This window comes from Anarhichas minor, unplaced genomic scaffold (assembly GCF_050575085.1).
Source record: "Anarhichas minor isolate MPS153535 unplaced genomic scaffold, ASM5057508v1 ptg000005l, whole genome shotgun sequence".
NCBI classification, from domain to species: Eukaryota; Metazoa; Chordata; class Actinopteri; order Perciformes; family Anarhichadidae; genus Anarhichas; species Anarhichas minor.
The window spans coordinates 3,511,106-3,525,000 of NW_027466451.1; the positions used below are offsets into that span (position 1 = coordinate 3,511,106).

Sequence of the window (13,895 nt, forward strand, 5' to 3'; positions counted from 1 at the left end):
TGAGCGCCATTTAGAGATGTTGTTAGCAGCCGATAGTAGCGCAGTACATCCAAGGCATGGCGAGGTTGGCCTCGATCAGAAACAAGGGCTGTGAGTACATGTGATGTACATGTGATGACGAGATGACTCCGATAACTCCAGCTATCCTCTCAGCGATACATATTCTTACGAAACCTCTTGGCGGTAAGTGGATAACTTAGTATGACAGCCCGAGGATGTAACGAAGGTAACAGTAACGTTAATTATAACGTAAACTATACTGTTACAGCAACCACTTCTGAGATAAATAATGATTAGCCTGGTGGTGCATGAGAAGTTGTTAGGTGACAGTTCCACTGAACACGCACTGACACTGGAAACAGGCTACATACAATCAACAATCCTGTACAGAGTTAGTCATACACAACCCACAATGCAATGCTCTGTGTTGTCTCTAGAAGCGTCTGCGCACGATGCTCAGTCCTCACACCAAGAGGCTCTGCTGGCAGTGCTGCGGGCCAACAGGGCCCTTCTCCATGAGCGGCTTCAGAGCGAGAGCAGCTTTGAGGAGGTGAGGAGGCTGAGGGAGGAGGTGATGGTGGCGGCAGACTGGTTCGGCAGTGACACGGAAGACTCCGCTTGGGGTTTTGTCCAGGAGTGTCTCCTCCTGCTCCTCACCTTAGCGCGACACCTGTCCACTGAACTCAAACTTTTCCAGCAGACCCCAGCTCCGTCTGCAGCTAGACAACGCACCCCTGAGATGGCCCCACCGTTACCTCCTGATGTCCTCGGTGTTGCCCAGCAGCAGACGCTTGGAGCGGCCCTTCAGTTTGTGGTTTCTCTGGGGCTCTGCCCATACTTGGCCGCTGGAGTGGGTGTGTCACTGGGTCGCAGGTCAGCGTTTGGAGCCATGGTGGACAAACTTGTCCGCGGCGAGGCGGTGCCAGCAGCTGGACGCCGCCTTTTGACCACCACGAACATTCTATTGCAGTTGGCAGAGCTGTCGTGTCTCGCCACATTGGTGTTCACACGGCATCTGGGGGACGTGTTGGCAGCATTGTGCCAGCTTGGCTACCAGCCATGCCGGGCAGAGAGAAGCGGCCCAGAAGAGGGGAAGGTAAGAAGTCAGGATATGACAGGACTCTGATGCATGAAGTCAAGACAAATAAAAGGTTTTTTGTCTTTCTTGCTAACTTTTTCAGATGCAGGAGCTCAGTGCGGAGGAATGTCAAACTTGCAGGGAGGCCCTCAAAAGCCTTCAAGGACAAGTCTACCAACCAATGATTATCAAGGAGCTGCTGATCCTCCAAGGACCCAAACAGGTGTGCATGTCTATGTTTGGTGGGCAGGGGGGTGTGGAAGAGGCAATTAGGGGGTGTTTTATTTGATGAATATATAAAATAGTTACATTGTGTTGTTGTTAAGATGGTAATGTTGTCCAAGCCCTGACAGAATGGTAAGCAAAGACAGTTCTGTTTCAAAAAGATGCAACAGTTTTGAGTTTCTAAATAATTCCATCTGAGCCGCTGTAGGTTGTGGCATTTGATTTGATTGGGTTTGTATGGTGATCTATCACTAATGTTGCCCCGTGGAGTTTTCTTGTAATCAAACAAAAGTTATCTTTGCATTGAGAGTTTGTCCCGTTAACGCAGGCTCTTGAGGGCCTCCTTGCAAGTTTAACACATTGGATTTCATTCACTCGTGCACTAAATTGTGCTTTAACCGCACAAACGTTTTGCGCACAAATCCGTGAATCATCATGTGTGTGACTGTGGCTCAGAGGCAAAGTGTCGATGTGTCCTTGTCCTTGGGCGACACACTTAACCCCAAATATTAAAAGCGCATTCATTAAAAACATTTCAAATCGTTTGTTTACTACTGCATTGGTCACCTGAAAAACCCCCATGATTTGATGTTATTGTTTGTAAAAATGTAATTTATTTCTGCTCGACCGCCCTGTTAAGCGCGGGCAGCGCTTTGACCGCAGTGAAGATGTTTTTGAAAGGTTTAACGCCAACAAATACGGGTTCAAGCAGAATATTTCAGATAAATCCAGATAAAACTCCATTGAGGATTTTAGAAATGTTATTGGGAATGTTTGGATCACACGAGTCGGAAACGACACCGCCACCACTGAAATCTAATTCTACAAATAGTATAATACTAATAATATTGCTGTAGCCTGATCTTTATGTGACACTTTGCAGAAATACAGATTCAACAGAATGAATCGACGTGCAGAAGAAGAAGCTGCGCAGCATTAAATGTTGACTTAGAATGTCAACGATATGAATCGGGCTTCACAATATTCGGCTCAGCCCTCGTCCAATTATGAAATCAATGACTCATTTCTTGGACATAACCCACTTATGGATGTTTGTCATATAATTGCAGCGAGTCCCTCGTCTTGAGCTGACGGATCACTTGATCCTCCTCCTCCTCCTCCATCTGTTTCCTAAGTTTTCTTCTGGTCTGTTAAACTAAATGTTTGTAAGCCTTCGTGTTTGTTTATCACATCTCTCTAAAAGGTTTCACACTTTACATGAACCACAATAATAGGGATATTTTTACTTTCAGATTTCCCAATTTAGGTATTTGTTCGGCTCACAGGTCTGTGAGTCTTTGTTTTCTAAGTGCTGTCCCTCCTTGTAGTCTGCAGGAGGAAGCTCCCGTGGTTCCAGCAGCAGGGCAGTCCTGAGGTCAGCTCCCACCTGGCTAAAGCGTCTGTGTGGTCAGCTGCTGTCTGAGCGCCTGATGCAGCCTAACGGTGTCCAGGCTGTAGTCAGAGCCATCTTGGAGGGAGGAACAGGTGAGCGGGAGGGGAGGTAACGATGGAAGAAGGGAAGAAGGGAAAGTAGTGATGAACACAGTCTGACTGAAACAAGTAGAGACGTAGATATCCACCTAAACGTAATGCATGTTCACTGTTTAACCTGAACAATAACCGCACTAAAGCTAAACATCAGTGTGCCATTACTGTCACTGACTTATCTGTCTCCATCACACTGTGTTTGCTTCTATATCAATCGCTTAATATATTGTCGTTTAGATTCTGAATCTTTTTATAGAGAGGAACTTCTACTTGATGATTCCAGATCTAAGTGAAGCACTGTTTCTGTCCTCTAGGGGGCGACTCAGACTGGAGGAAATGTGACTGTGTGGCCAGGATCCTGGTGACCTGCCCTCAACAGTCTGCCTCAGCAGACACCTACTACAGACACGTCTGTCATCAGGTCAGCTCAATGCGCGCACACACACACACACACACACACTAAAGTCAGTATGTCAGCATGCCGTATGTAGTGCACTAAAAGGGTCAAATGATGCCAAACGCCGGCTTTCATGTGAGCGTGCAGAGATCTTGTGGAAGAACACCTGATTAACAAAGACACTTGTCCGTTCACATCCATCACAGCTTACAGACACACTCTCTGGTTCAACTTAGACTTGCTGTACTTCTGTAGAGCTCTGATGAGTGAGTTTGGACTGCATAAGAATTTGCTCATTTAAGTTGTATTTGTTGTTGTCGTCGTGAAGATCCTGGACCTCCTGCACTTCAAGGACCAGCTGACAGCCCAGCAGCATCAACGTGTGGCCACCAGGGCGGTGCTCTTCATGGTGCAGGAGAAGCCCAGCTTTGCCCAGCAGTACCTGCTCACGCCTCTGCTCGGACCGCTCCACCGCTGCACCACTGCTTCCAGTCAGTAACATGGCCATCATATCCGTGTGTGTTAGGTGTTGCATTCAGAGTAGAGCTAGTGTTGGTAAAGACACAAAGGATCTATGTTTGGTCCCAGAGACGACAGTTGCGCTTCACCTTCTAGTGTTTGGTAAATAGTGTTGGTTAGTTCTACACCACCACAGTCTTATTGATAGCTGTCAGTTTACAGCAGTTTCATGTCGTTCAGATGCAGAGAGACGGTGGGCTCTTTAGGAAATTATTATCAAGGTCCGCACCTCCATGACCTCACCGCTCGCTACGGCCATGCCTACGTGTAGAGCTACCAGACCATCCCCTCAACATAGCATGCATCTTAAAATCATTTCAGAACAAGGCGTTGTGAGAATAGTACGGATGCTCACGTTAAAGTACTGCGTATTGCACCGTGGTGCACTAACCGACCCATGTTCTCTGGATGGGATGTTCATGCAGTGTGAGGTGTAGTGTGATGGGTTAGGCTCACTTGTTTTATGTTGTCCACGTCGTCATACCACGCAAAATGTCTTCTTCTACAGTTGAGCTGCCACACTAGGGCTGGGCAATATGGAGGAAATCTAATTATATTTTATTATTATGACGAGATTGTTGCGTTGACCATCGGAGCTTTTGCTAAATCTCTACACAGTGAGATTTTTGATTATTCATCCTGTGGATATTATGACTTATTGGGTGAAGACGGATGATAGAACCGCTAGAACAGTCTGTTGAGTTCAGAAATTGCATTACTGTAATGCAGCCTTTAAAACTAACACAAGACAACACTTATGCTCTACTACTATATATACATATCCAAGATCTAAGACGATATAGAGCAGGGGTCACTGATAGGCAGACCGTAGGCCGGGCCTGCACCCAGACGCCGTTGTATCCCGACCTGAGCCTATAATTGAGAATCTTTAAGTTTCGAACCTTTAGAGACCAATATGATGGATCCATCAGAACCCTAACGCATGACTTCATGCCCAGCAGTGATGTCAACAGAGAGGATAGAGCTGAAACAAGTGCTTTAATAACCACAGAGAGTCTCTGCTCACACATTTCTCTTGTTAGATGATGAGGTGAATATAATATCACGGTCTCTTTGGTTGACATCACTTCACACCTGAATGATTACATAATGTTCAATAAATGTTTCTGAAAAATTAAGTAAGAATTTGGGGTTTTCATTAGCTGTAAGTCATAATCATCAAAACTAGAAGAAATAAAGACTTGAAGTATATCACCCTGTGTGTAATGAATCTATATATAATATATGAGTTTCACTTTTTGATTTTAATTACTGAAATAAATTCACTTTTCTATGATATTCTAATTCATTGAGTACCTGTATGTGGGACTTAATCAAAACGCAAGTGAGACATTATTGTGATGTTCCGGACCTTTGGATTCTCTAACTGGACCTCGCTGAATATTAATTGAACACCCTGATACAGAGTCTCCAATGATCCCATAAATCTCATTTTCGTGTGTATTATCCAGTTGTGTTTACATTATTTCGTCCGTCTACATTTCCAGCAAGCATTTCATTCCTTGGTTGGAACACAGAGATCCTTCTGTGGCCAATGAGACAGAAGCTCAGTCATGACAACATATTCCGGTTCCTTGTTTTGGACACAGCTGCTTTTTACCCCTGATGCTGCTCCTGAGTGCACTGCACCGTGTTCACACCACACTAGCTGGACTTTGGGGGTCAAGTGTACTCTGATGTGAAAGCGCTCTTAATGCTACAGTTGAACTCCGTCGCTCTGGTGCTCCTAGTCATAAAATGTATCGTTGTCTTCAGAAAGGGTCGCATCACGTTGTGTATACTCGAGACGTGCAGGTTGTGTTGATATGAATCTTCTACCAGGAGAACAGACAGTAGGTTGTTGTCCTGTTTGTCCCGCTCGCTATCATCACTTTGTCTCAGGACCAGCAGGTGGATGATGAGTGGGATAGCAACAGGGCTGAACACTGTGGTGCACCTGTGTGTTTTCCAGATGAGGGTCATCTCCAAGCTGCTGTGGAGGAATGGGAGCTGACACGTTGTGTGAATGACGTGTACAAGGTGAGGACCACTGAGCACTACAATGTGAAATGACCATAGCTCATTGGTAAGGGGGGCAAAGAGACCATGTACAAAGAGACTGTGTGTTTGTGAGTAATATTCATGAAAAGAATCCAATGGAATTATTTCTCTAGAATATGCAGGAATGCGATCTCTGCTCAGCGCTCTGCATGGTGTCTTAATGAATAGTAAAACTAGCTAAATGATATTCATTGGATCCTGTAAACATACAGCCGGTTGATCATAATGCGTTGAGGTCTGTTAAAATGAGTAATTCATAATATTTAAGGACTGTCCAGCCTTGAGTTTTGTAAATGAGACAGATGTTCGCATTGACAAACTAAATCACAAATCTTCTGAATAATGATAATTCTATTGATGTTATTGGTTATTATGGTGTAGTAACACTGATGTTGCCTGCCAGTACTGTGTGTGTAACCCTTAATATGCCTCTCACACATGGTCTCTGCTGTTGTGTCTCTCGTTGCCGTCAGATCTGGGTGGTTGGAAACGCTCCGTCAGCTTCTCTTCTTGAAGCTCTGGAACAAGTTCTCCCCGTTCTCTTCACACTCTTCTGCTTCACCAAGCAGAACGTCTCCCACCTACGGTAATGTGTTTCTCTTTTAGTGGGAGTGTTCATGCACAAACACCGTTACTCTCAGAAATATCAAGGAATACAGCCGTACTTCCACAAAGTACAGGTAGTAGACCTTCAAGAAGGACTGTACCATGTTTAAACCCAACGGATGGAAGTCTACTTTTATTGTCACACAGTAAACATAGCACAGCGGAATGTAGCCTCTGCCTTCACCCCACCCGAGTAAACATACCTTTAAATGTCCCGTGGGTCCGGTTAGATGCTGCGGTGGTGCTAACTGTTCAGTACCACTGACAACCCGCTGTCTGCCCGCGACATGAAGGCTACAGCGCAACAACAGCCTGCCAGCTTCCGTCAATCACACGCAGACACACCCCTCCAGCTGAAAGAACAAACTGTTAACAATACATGTAAAAAGCATGTTGACATTATTCATTATTTTACTACAACAGGGTATTGTTGAGACATTCATCGCAGTCTATTTTTTGCCAAAGTAAAACCAACTGATTCTTTAATTATGAGTACAAAAGCTCATAAAAACTCATCAATGAGCCACTTTTTGGCTCTTCGTGACCTTCATTACTATCAACACAAACACTAGTTTATTCTGACTCAAATACACATACACTGTCCTGCTCGAGCACAGATGTGGTTTAATCCACTGCTGAATATAGTCCGCAACAAATGTGCTCATGTGTTCTGTTTGAGTAACATTTGGCTTAAAGCTGCAGTGGGAAGGAAGTTTAGGAAATGACTGAAGTCTGAAAGTGCAGACCAAACGAGGCCGTCAGTCTTCAGCCACAGACGAGGTCAGGAAATGAAAGCATCGAGAGATGGACTAACACAAGGGTGTTTGGGGTTTGTTGCCAATTACAGAAATATAGAACAGCCAGTCTAATTAAACAGTCTCTCCATGCTGGAGAGCTTGAAACTTCATGAACGCATGACATGATTATGCAAAAAAGAGTCAAAAACAGAATTGCCAAAAGGCTGCCTGCCAGAAAAATCATTTCAGAAAGGTGTTGGTGTGTAGAAAATAGTCCACAGAAACGTAAAATATGCATGAATCGTATTGAGTCTAAAGTAGGAGACTGAAAATGAGCTGTGTGCTCCGTGCTCCACAGCGCCCCCTGCCAGGAGGTCTTGCTGTGGTACCTGAGCCACGCTGAGACGTCTGCGGCCCTGTCAGCACTGAGGCAGCTCTCAGGTCTGCAGGGACAGAAGAACGAGGTGGCAGCAGACTTCCACTTCGCCCCGGGCAGTGATGGAGGAGCCAGACTGAGCTCCAGGGAGACATTCAGGTGAATGACACACAGAAACACATGATGGACATGTTGTCCCTAAACCTAGGATAGGACCAGCAGGGACATACATGATGCAGAATAGCACAGTACCCTTTTCCAGATGTTTTGGGCCAATCAGTAAAAGAGACACCCTTTATTTATCACACTCCCCCTTCAAAGCTATGATGCCTGTTAGTATAACTGGGCTCTCTTGGTTTCTCAGTGTCATCCCTCACTTCTCTCTTGTTGTCTCCCAGTGAAGAGGACGATGCTCTGTATGAGAAGCTGTCAGGAGAGCAGTGGAGGCTGGAGTGTCTTATGCAACTGTTGTCTGAACTCAAAGACTGTGACCTGCCTGGAGACTTCTTCCTTGACCTGCTGCAGGTAAGGTGTACACACACACACACACACACACACACACACACACACACGCGCACGCACACACACACACACGCCTGTAAAACATGATTCAATCCAGTGTGATGCATACTCTCATTGTGTTTAGTTATGCTTGGACTGTGGTGGAGAAGTTTGTTCACATCTGTGGCCATTTTGAGGTCGTAGTGTGTGCAGATTGTATTCTATTGTACAGTGCTTCAGTTGTTTGTTTTTTCACTTGGAAGAGAAGGTGACCTCAGTCGACAGTCCATCATTTGACTTGCTTCTCCTGCAGGAGATGGCCGGCTGGTCAGCTGCAGCAGATGGAGACGAGGAAGATGAACCAGAGCTGGACGTGTCAACTATGACACTTGTGGAGGTGGAACAGAGGCTGCTGGCTCCGTCTGCGAGGCAAGGCCAGAGACTCGCTTTGCTCCAGGTGTTGGCTGTGATGGTCGATTGTCTGCAGCATACTGTGCTGCTGAGGAAAACCTCACAGGTCAGTGCATTTCTTTATCTCTCACTGACTATCTGCTGTTTTATAAAACACAGCATGTTTGTAATGATTCATAATTAAGGAAACAGGTGAATTTACTTCCATTATCTGTTATTACTTCATCATTAGTAACACATAGAAGATCTGTATAAACTGGAGGGTCACAGTTCAGCACTGCAAAGAGAACCAACAGGAACATGCATCAGATGGAGACTGTAGCAGCATCCTGTAGTAAACACACACAACTCAGCATGTCCTCAGTCATTTGACATAGAGAGCTGATCCTATTCACCAATAAATAATAAGCAACATATCCTCCTATTATGGGTACTGAGCATCCAACTCTCTCACCAAAACTCTGCTAGCATTTAGCCTAGCTTAGCACGTAAACAAGACGCACATGTGTCACGTCTGTTGCGTTCAGGGGCAGCGGTGAGGAACGGACAGCCCGGTGTCACTGAATTATTACAGGCGCTCATAACGTTGAGAATTCAGTTTAAAACTTCAGATTATTGAGTTTTCTGCATCGAGTCATAATCGTTCATGAGAGGATCGTGATCATCTAAGAATCTACCCCCCCCCCCACTCCCTAATACCGAGAGACCGGAGATACATATGCTGGTACCCTGAAGGAGCTTTAATACTACCCCCACTCTTTACTTCACTGCCTTCAGCATGCACGCCCTCTGTGTTCGTACGTTCATCATGAAATACTCTAGGGCAGGAGTCTTCAACGTTTTTCAGGCCAAGGACCCCCAAACTGATAGAGAGATGGAGCAGGGAGCCCCGACTATATATATATCTATATATATATATATATATCTATCTATCTATCTATCTATCTATCTATCTATCTATCTATCTATCTATCTATCTATCTATCTATCTATCTATCTATCTATCTATCAATAATAGTGTTTTATATTAAACTGGGCCTAGTGCCATGTATAAACATACCTCTTTATTATGCATTCAATACTAAGCTTTTCAAACAATACACAGGTTCATATATTCATTTTTATTTTAAACATGTGAAAACGAAAATGAGTGATGGCATATTAGTGCCACTGCCATTTATAAACATACCTGTTATCTTTAATACAATACTGAACTATTACAATAATGGACGGATTCATGTTTTTTGGTCGAGTTACAAAACGATCCATTTTCTCTCATAACGATGTCCAAACACTCATAATAATATACTGGCCTCAGTAGCTGTTGTGGAAAGGAGCTGCAGTGCTTTAGCATACCTTGCACAAATGATTGCACAAGGATTTGTGGGTGAAGTAAATGTCGTTGTTTTTTCATTTACTTGTTTATTTTACAACGGGATCTTCTTTTTCAAATAATATTGCAGCGTGTGTCCTTGTGTCTGGGATCTTAGTCAGCTGGGGACTCAATAGGCTCTTGGTCAATCACGGGAACCTGACAGAGCCAGCATGTAACATGCGGCCTCGTGATTGGCACAGCAGCGATAGGGGCGGGTCCTCCTCTTTGTGTGCAGGAGGCTTGGAGGGACAGGTCCAGGCTAGTCTCATGCTGTGAGTGAACTGGTGTCCAGCTTCAGAGAGCTCGTGTGTGTCGCTGAAAGATAGCATCTTCTGCCTCCATTTATCCATTCACTACGATATGTTGGATTCATGTTAATGTATATTTAAAGACATTTAAATTTGTGGGGTGAAAAAAAAAAATTGTCTTATCAACCAAGGGGTCGTGGACCCCCTGTTGAAGACCTCTGATCTAGGGTATTTATACACTTTGTGGCTTTTTCAATTAAGTAATCCTTGTCTGTCTCAAGTGCCCCCAAAAACTAACCTGAGACGGTGTCTTTCTTTTATAATGGAATATAATGAGAGCACAGAGTAGCCTATGGAACGGGTAACCGCTCTATCGTTGACAAACCGTCCCACAGCAGCATGCTAAACAACCCTGGTTCGCCTTAAAGACCGCTCTTTTTTTATTTATTCATCTACAAAGATGAAGAGTCGTCCATTCATCGGAAGATTCGTGGTTCGATTCCCGTGTCCTGCAATCCGAATGTCAGTGTGCTCTTGGAAGCTGTGGCACCTTATATGCCAGCCTCTGCATCAGTGTGTGAATGTGTGCATGAATAGGTGAATGGTAAAATGTAGTGTGATGTGGTGTAAGTGGTCGGAAGACTAGAAAGACGCCCTATGACTGCACGTCTTGTTACCGTTTGTGTTGCACCGTAGTTTGCTGAACAAGCCACAACGGGATCACTGTCAGTTTGAAGGCCAGTTGGCTAATTAGCCAACTTGACCCTAAATTGGTCTGTCCTTGACTTTAAAGCTACAAACTCTTACTCGTTGGTTACAGAACACAAACAACAAGCCAAATATCTACCCCGAGAAAGTCAACATTTACAGATCTAGCAGATCTTACTGAAGTCTTACTGAAGTGTCTACGGTCACACATTCTTGACTGTATAAAAAATAAATAAAGAAAGATCATCTCTTCTATTAGATAATGGGGAACAAGCCCACACAGGGGGCACAAAACCTATCAATGCACTCTGGCTGTGTGTAGAACTGTGCAGGACGTCTGGCCTCGTTGTGACAGCCTCTGTGTCCTACATTTATGTTGTGCGTTTGTTTTGTTAGAGGATTACATTTCATGATGAAACTCTGTCAGGTGTTAGATCATCCTCCTGGGTTTGTATCTCTCCTCCAGCTTATTGCAGTTTCAAACCAGTCTGGGTTCCTCTGGGAGTTCTTTGTAAAGGAAGCAGGCCACGTTGAGTGATGCTGCAACACAAAAATAGCCTAATTCCTTCGTTCGTGGTGGGGGTGATAGGGAGTTAAGCTTACAGAGGAAGTTGGCTGCCTGGCTGGCTACTATTGCTGGACCAACAAATGTTTCCTTTCAGGTTAGGAAACTTCTCTGATAAACTTGTTTCTCCTCATTAGAAGTATCATTTCATATTTTAGATGCCTCACCTTTGGATGTCTTAAAGAACTGAATGTTTTCTAGGGATTTCTAGCAAAACTTGTTCTAGTAAACTAGTTAAAACATGTTATACTTCCTATTCAATTCAGCTGTTTGTATTATCAGTCCTTCTACAATCTCCACCCTGAGATTTAACTTGAATATTGAACACATTTGAGGCCCTTAAATCTGTCTATTATTTGTGTGCATGATTCTGTTTGTCTGTTCTCCAGGTGGTGGACTTCCTGATGTCCCTGCTTCAGAGGGCCTGTGTGGGTCTGGATCAGGCCCCTGGTCCAAATCTTGGAAACCCCGTAGAGAGCGAGACGCTGCGCATGGGGATGGGCGTTGTGGCTACTCTGCTGTCTGGACCCGAGGTACTTCACACATCAACATGTGACTTATTAAACTACATCTACCTAGTACATATTCCTATGATGTATGTACTAGGTATTCTATGCAGTATAGAACACTGAGAACTGTTTTTAAAGCTGGTGTTGACTTGTTACAATACATTTATATACAGTGCCTTGTAAGACTTAGCAAGCTAAGCGACAGCAACATGGCAGAAGTAATTTACTTCATCAAAGTCACTACCATTAATTTACAATTGATATACAATATAATACAACATAGTATAACCCAGTATAATTATAATATACATATTAATATAATTAAACTGTGGCTGTAAGTCCACTCCCTAGTAATCAATTCCTCTCCTTCCTCACCCTGGAGTAAACACGAGCTGTTGGGTCTGTCGTCCCTGCAGCAGACGCATCGTAGGAGCAGTCCTAGGACTGGTGCATGATGTCACATCATAAGGAAGTGCTTCTGTCGTCTACACACACCCGTCCGTCCGTGTATGGTGGTGGGGTCACTTAATTATCCTTGGCGGTTTTATTTCAGACTGCAGTCAAGAGATCCACTACTCCTGAGCTTCAGAATGCTCAGGGGTACGTAGGTCGTGTACACGCTAGCGCACTACTTGAGCTACTGAAAAGCTATTTGATTGAGAAAACAGCGATGCTACCTTCACATCACTGAGAACTGTAGTTCAACTAGTAACACAGCTGCTGCACAAAACTGCTTTTACTTTACTGCAGCAAGATGAGGATCCAAGCCACTGGAGGTCAAAACACGAGTTCAATTTATACTCAAAGATTCAAGGATCATAAATCATACTTCATCACAAGGTTGTACAGTGAAATGCAGTTGTAGCTTAGTCCATTTATGCTCTACAGAAAACCCAGTAGTGCATTCCGGTGATTTGCGTCATGTAAACAGCAGCAACAGTAACATACATGTTATCTTAACATAAACATGTCGACATCAGGAAAATGTTGTCCATCAACTCATGTTTGAGCACCAAGCCTCTTTGATGTAATGATGTTCTGCTCTTTATCCGCTTCCTTCTCTGACGGTGATGAGTGTTTCTCTGTCATTTGCCATAAGTGCTCCAGTAACAAAGACAACAAATACAAATGAGTAGCAAAGGGGAGCTACCATTAATGGCGTCCAGCGGTCCCAGTGGTCCCAGCAGACTTGCTGAGGTCACTAGGGTTTCAAAATTGCAGGAATGTTTAATGTGGAAACTTTCCATGGGACATAACAGGAGTATAATGGAAACATAAGGGGTATCTGATTGGGCTGTATTTTCCATGTCATGTTCTTATAGAAACTAATGTTATCCATCTCATAATCCATTCATTTGTCAGATACATAGTGTGAACTGTGCCATGTGGTGAGTTGGCTAGCTAGCAAGTTAACTATTTAAGGTGCTTTGAACCAACAGTGTGGGCTGTGTGCAAACGTAGGGAAATTTGCCATAACTTTCCAGACCCTTTGCACCCTATTACTCACCAAAGCACATTGTATTTCTGTGTTGAATGCATTTCATCCCTCATGAAAATGTACAGAGCTGACTTTGTAGCCATGTACCACAGGGAGGAGATGGAGAAACTATTTTTATGCTACACTTCTTCACCAGCAGTAATCAAGTATTAGTCAATGTTCATAATATTAGTTAACCAAACTAGCCATACTAAGTGCGTCATGTCATCAACCATTAAGCTTGGATCCACTCTATTTGGTAATGTGATGAGAGTTCTGTAGGTAGATGGCTGCAACCTGAAGAGTACGGGACAAGTTGTTCGTAGCATCCAATGTAGTCAGTAGCTGCGGTGGCTAAATTGTGCTCTGCTGCTTCATTCCAAACACAGAACACCAACGTCTCAGGTGGCACAGTGATAACTGCTGGCTGTCTGAACGCATTCAAGGATCATTTATTGTCATTATGCAACACAGGGATGTAGAATGAAATTCAGTTGTAGCCCATTCATAACACAACAAACGCATGACAAAGAAAACAAACCAGTTTTACACTCCTGTAGAGCATCTTTTTAATTTCATCATAAGGAACGTAAACAGCAGCAACAGAAACAATT

General features: G+C 43.9%; 1 protein-coding gene across 2 annotated transcripts in view; it reads left to right on the top strand.

Annotated features, from left to right (window-relative positions):
- The first annotated feature begins 5 nt into the window (after window positions 1-5).
- tango6 (transport and golgi organization 6 homolog (Drosophila)) overlaps window positions 6-13,895 on the top strand; it is a 40,256-nt gene continuing 26,366 nt past the window's right edge. The window contains exons 1-12 of one of the 2 annotated variants that reach the window (XM_076076318.1): window positions 6-183; window positions 438-1,096; window positions 1,182-1,301; window positions 2,632-2,788; window positions 3,106-3,212; window positions 3,517-3,679; window positions 5,680-5,747; window positions 6,242-6,354; window positions 7,470-7,646; window positions 7,886-8,012; window positions 8,302-8,505; window positions 11,685-11,828. In XM_076076318.1, the coding sequence (XP_075932433.1) occupies window positions 123-183; window positions 438-1,096; window positions 1,182-1,301; window positions 2,632-2,788; window positions 3,106-3,212; window positions 3,517-3,679; window positions 5,680-5,747; window positions 6,242-6,354; window positions 7,470-7,646; window positions 7,886-8,012; window positions 8,302-8,505; window positions 11,685-11,828 (2,100 nt within the window). In that variant the 5' untranslated portion in view covers window positions 6-122. The remainder of the gene's footprint in view (window positions 184-437; window positions 1,097-1,181; window positions 1,302-2,631; window positions 2,789-3,105; window positions 3,213-3,516; window positions 3,680-5,679; window positions 5,748-6,241; window positions 6,355-7,469; window positions 7,647-7,885; window positions 8,013-8,301; window positions 8,506-11,684; window positions 11,829-13,895) is intronic. The other variant, XM_076076319.1, reaches the window with a different exon arrangement.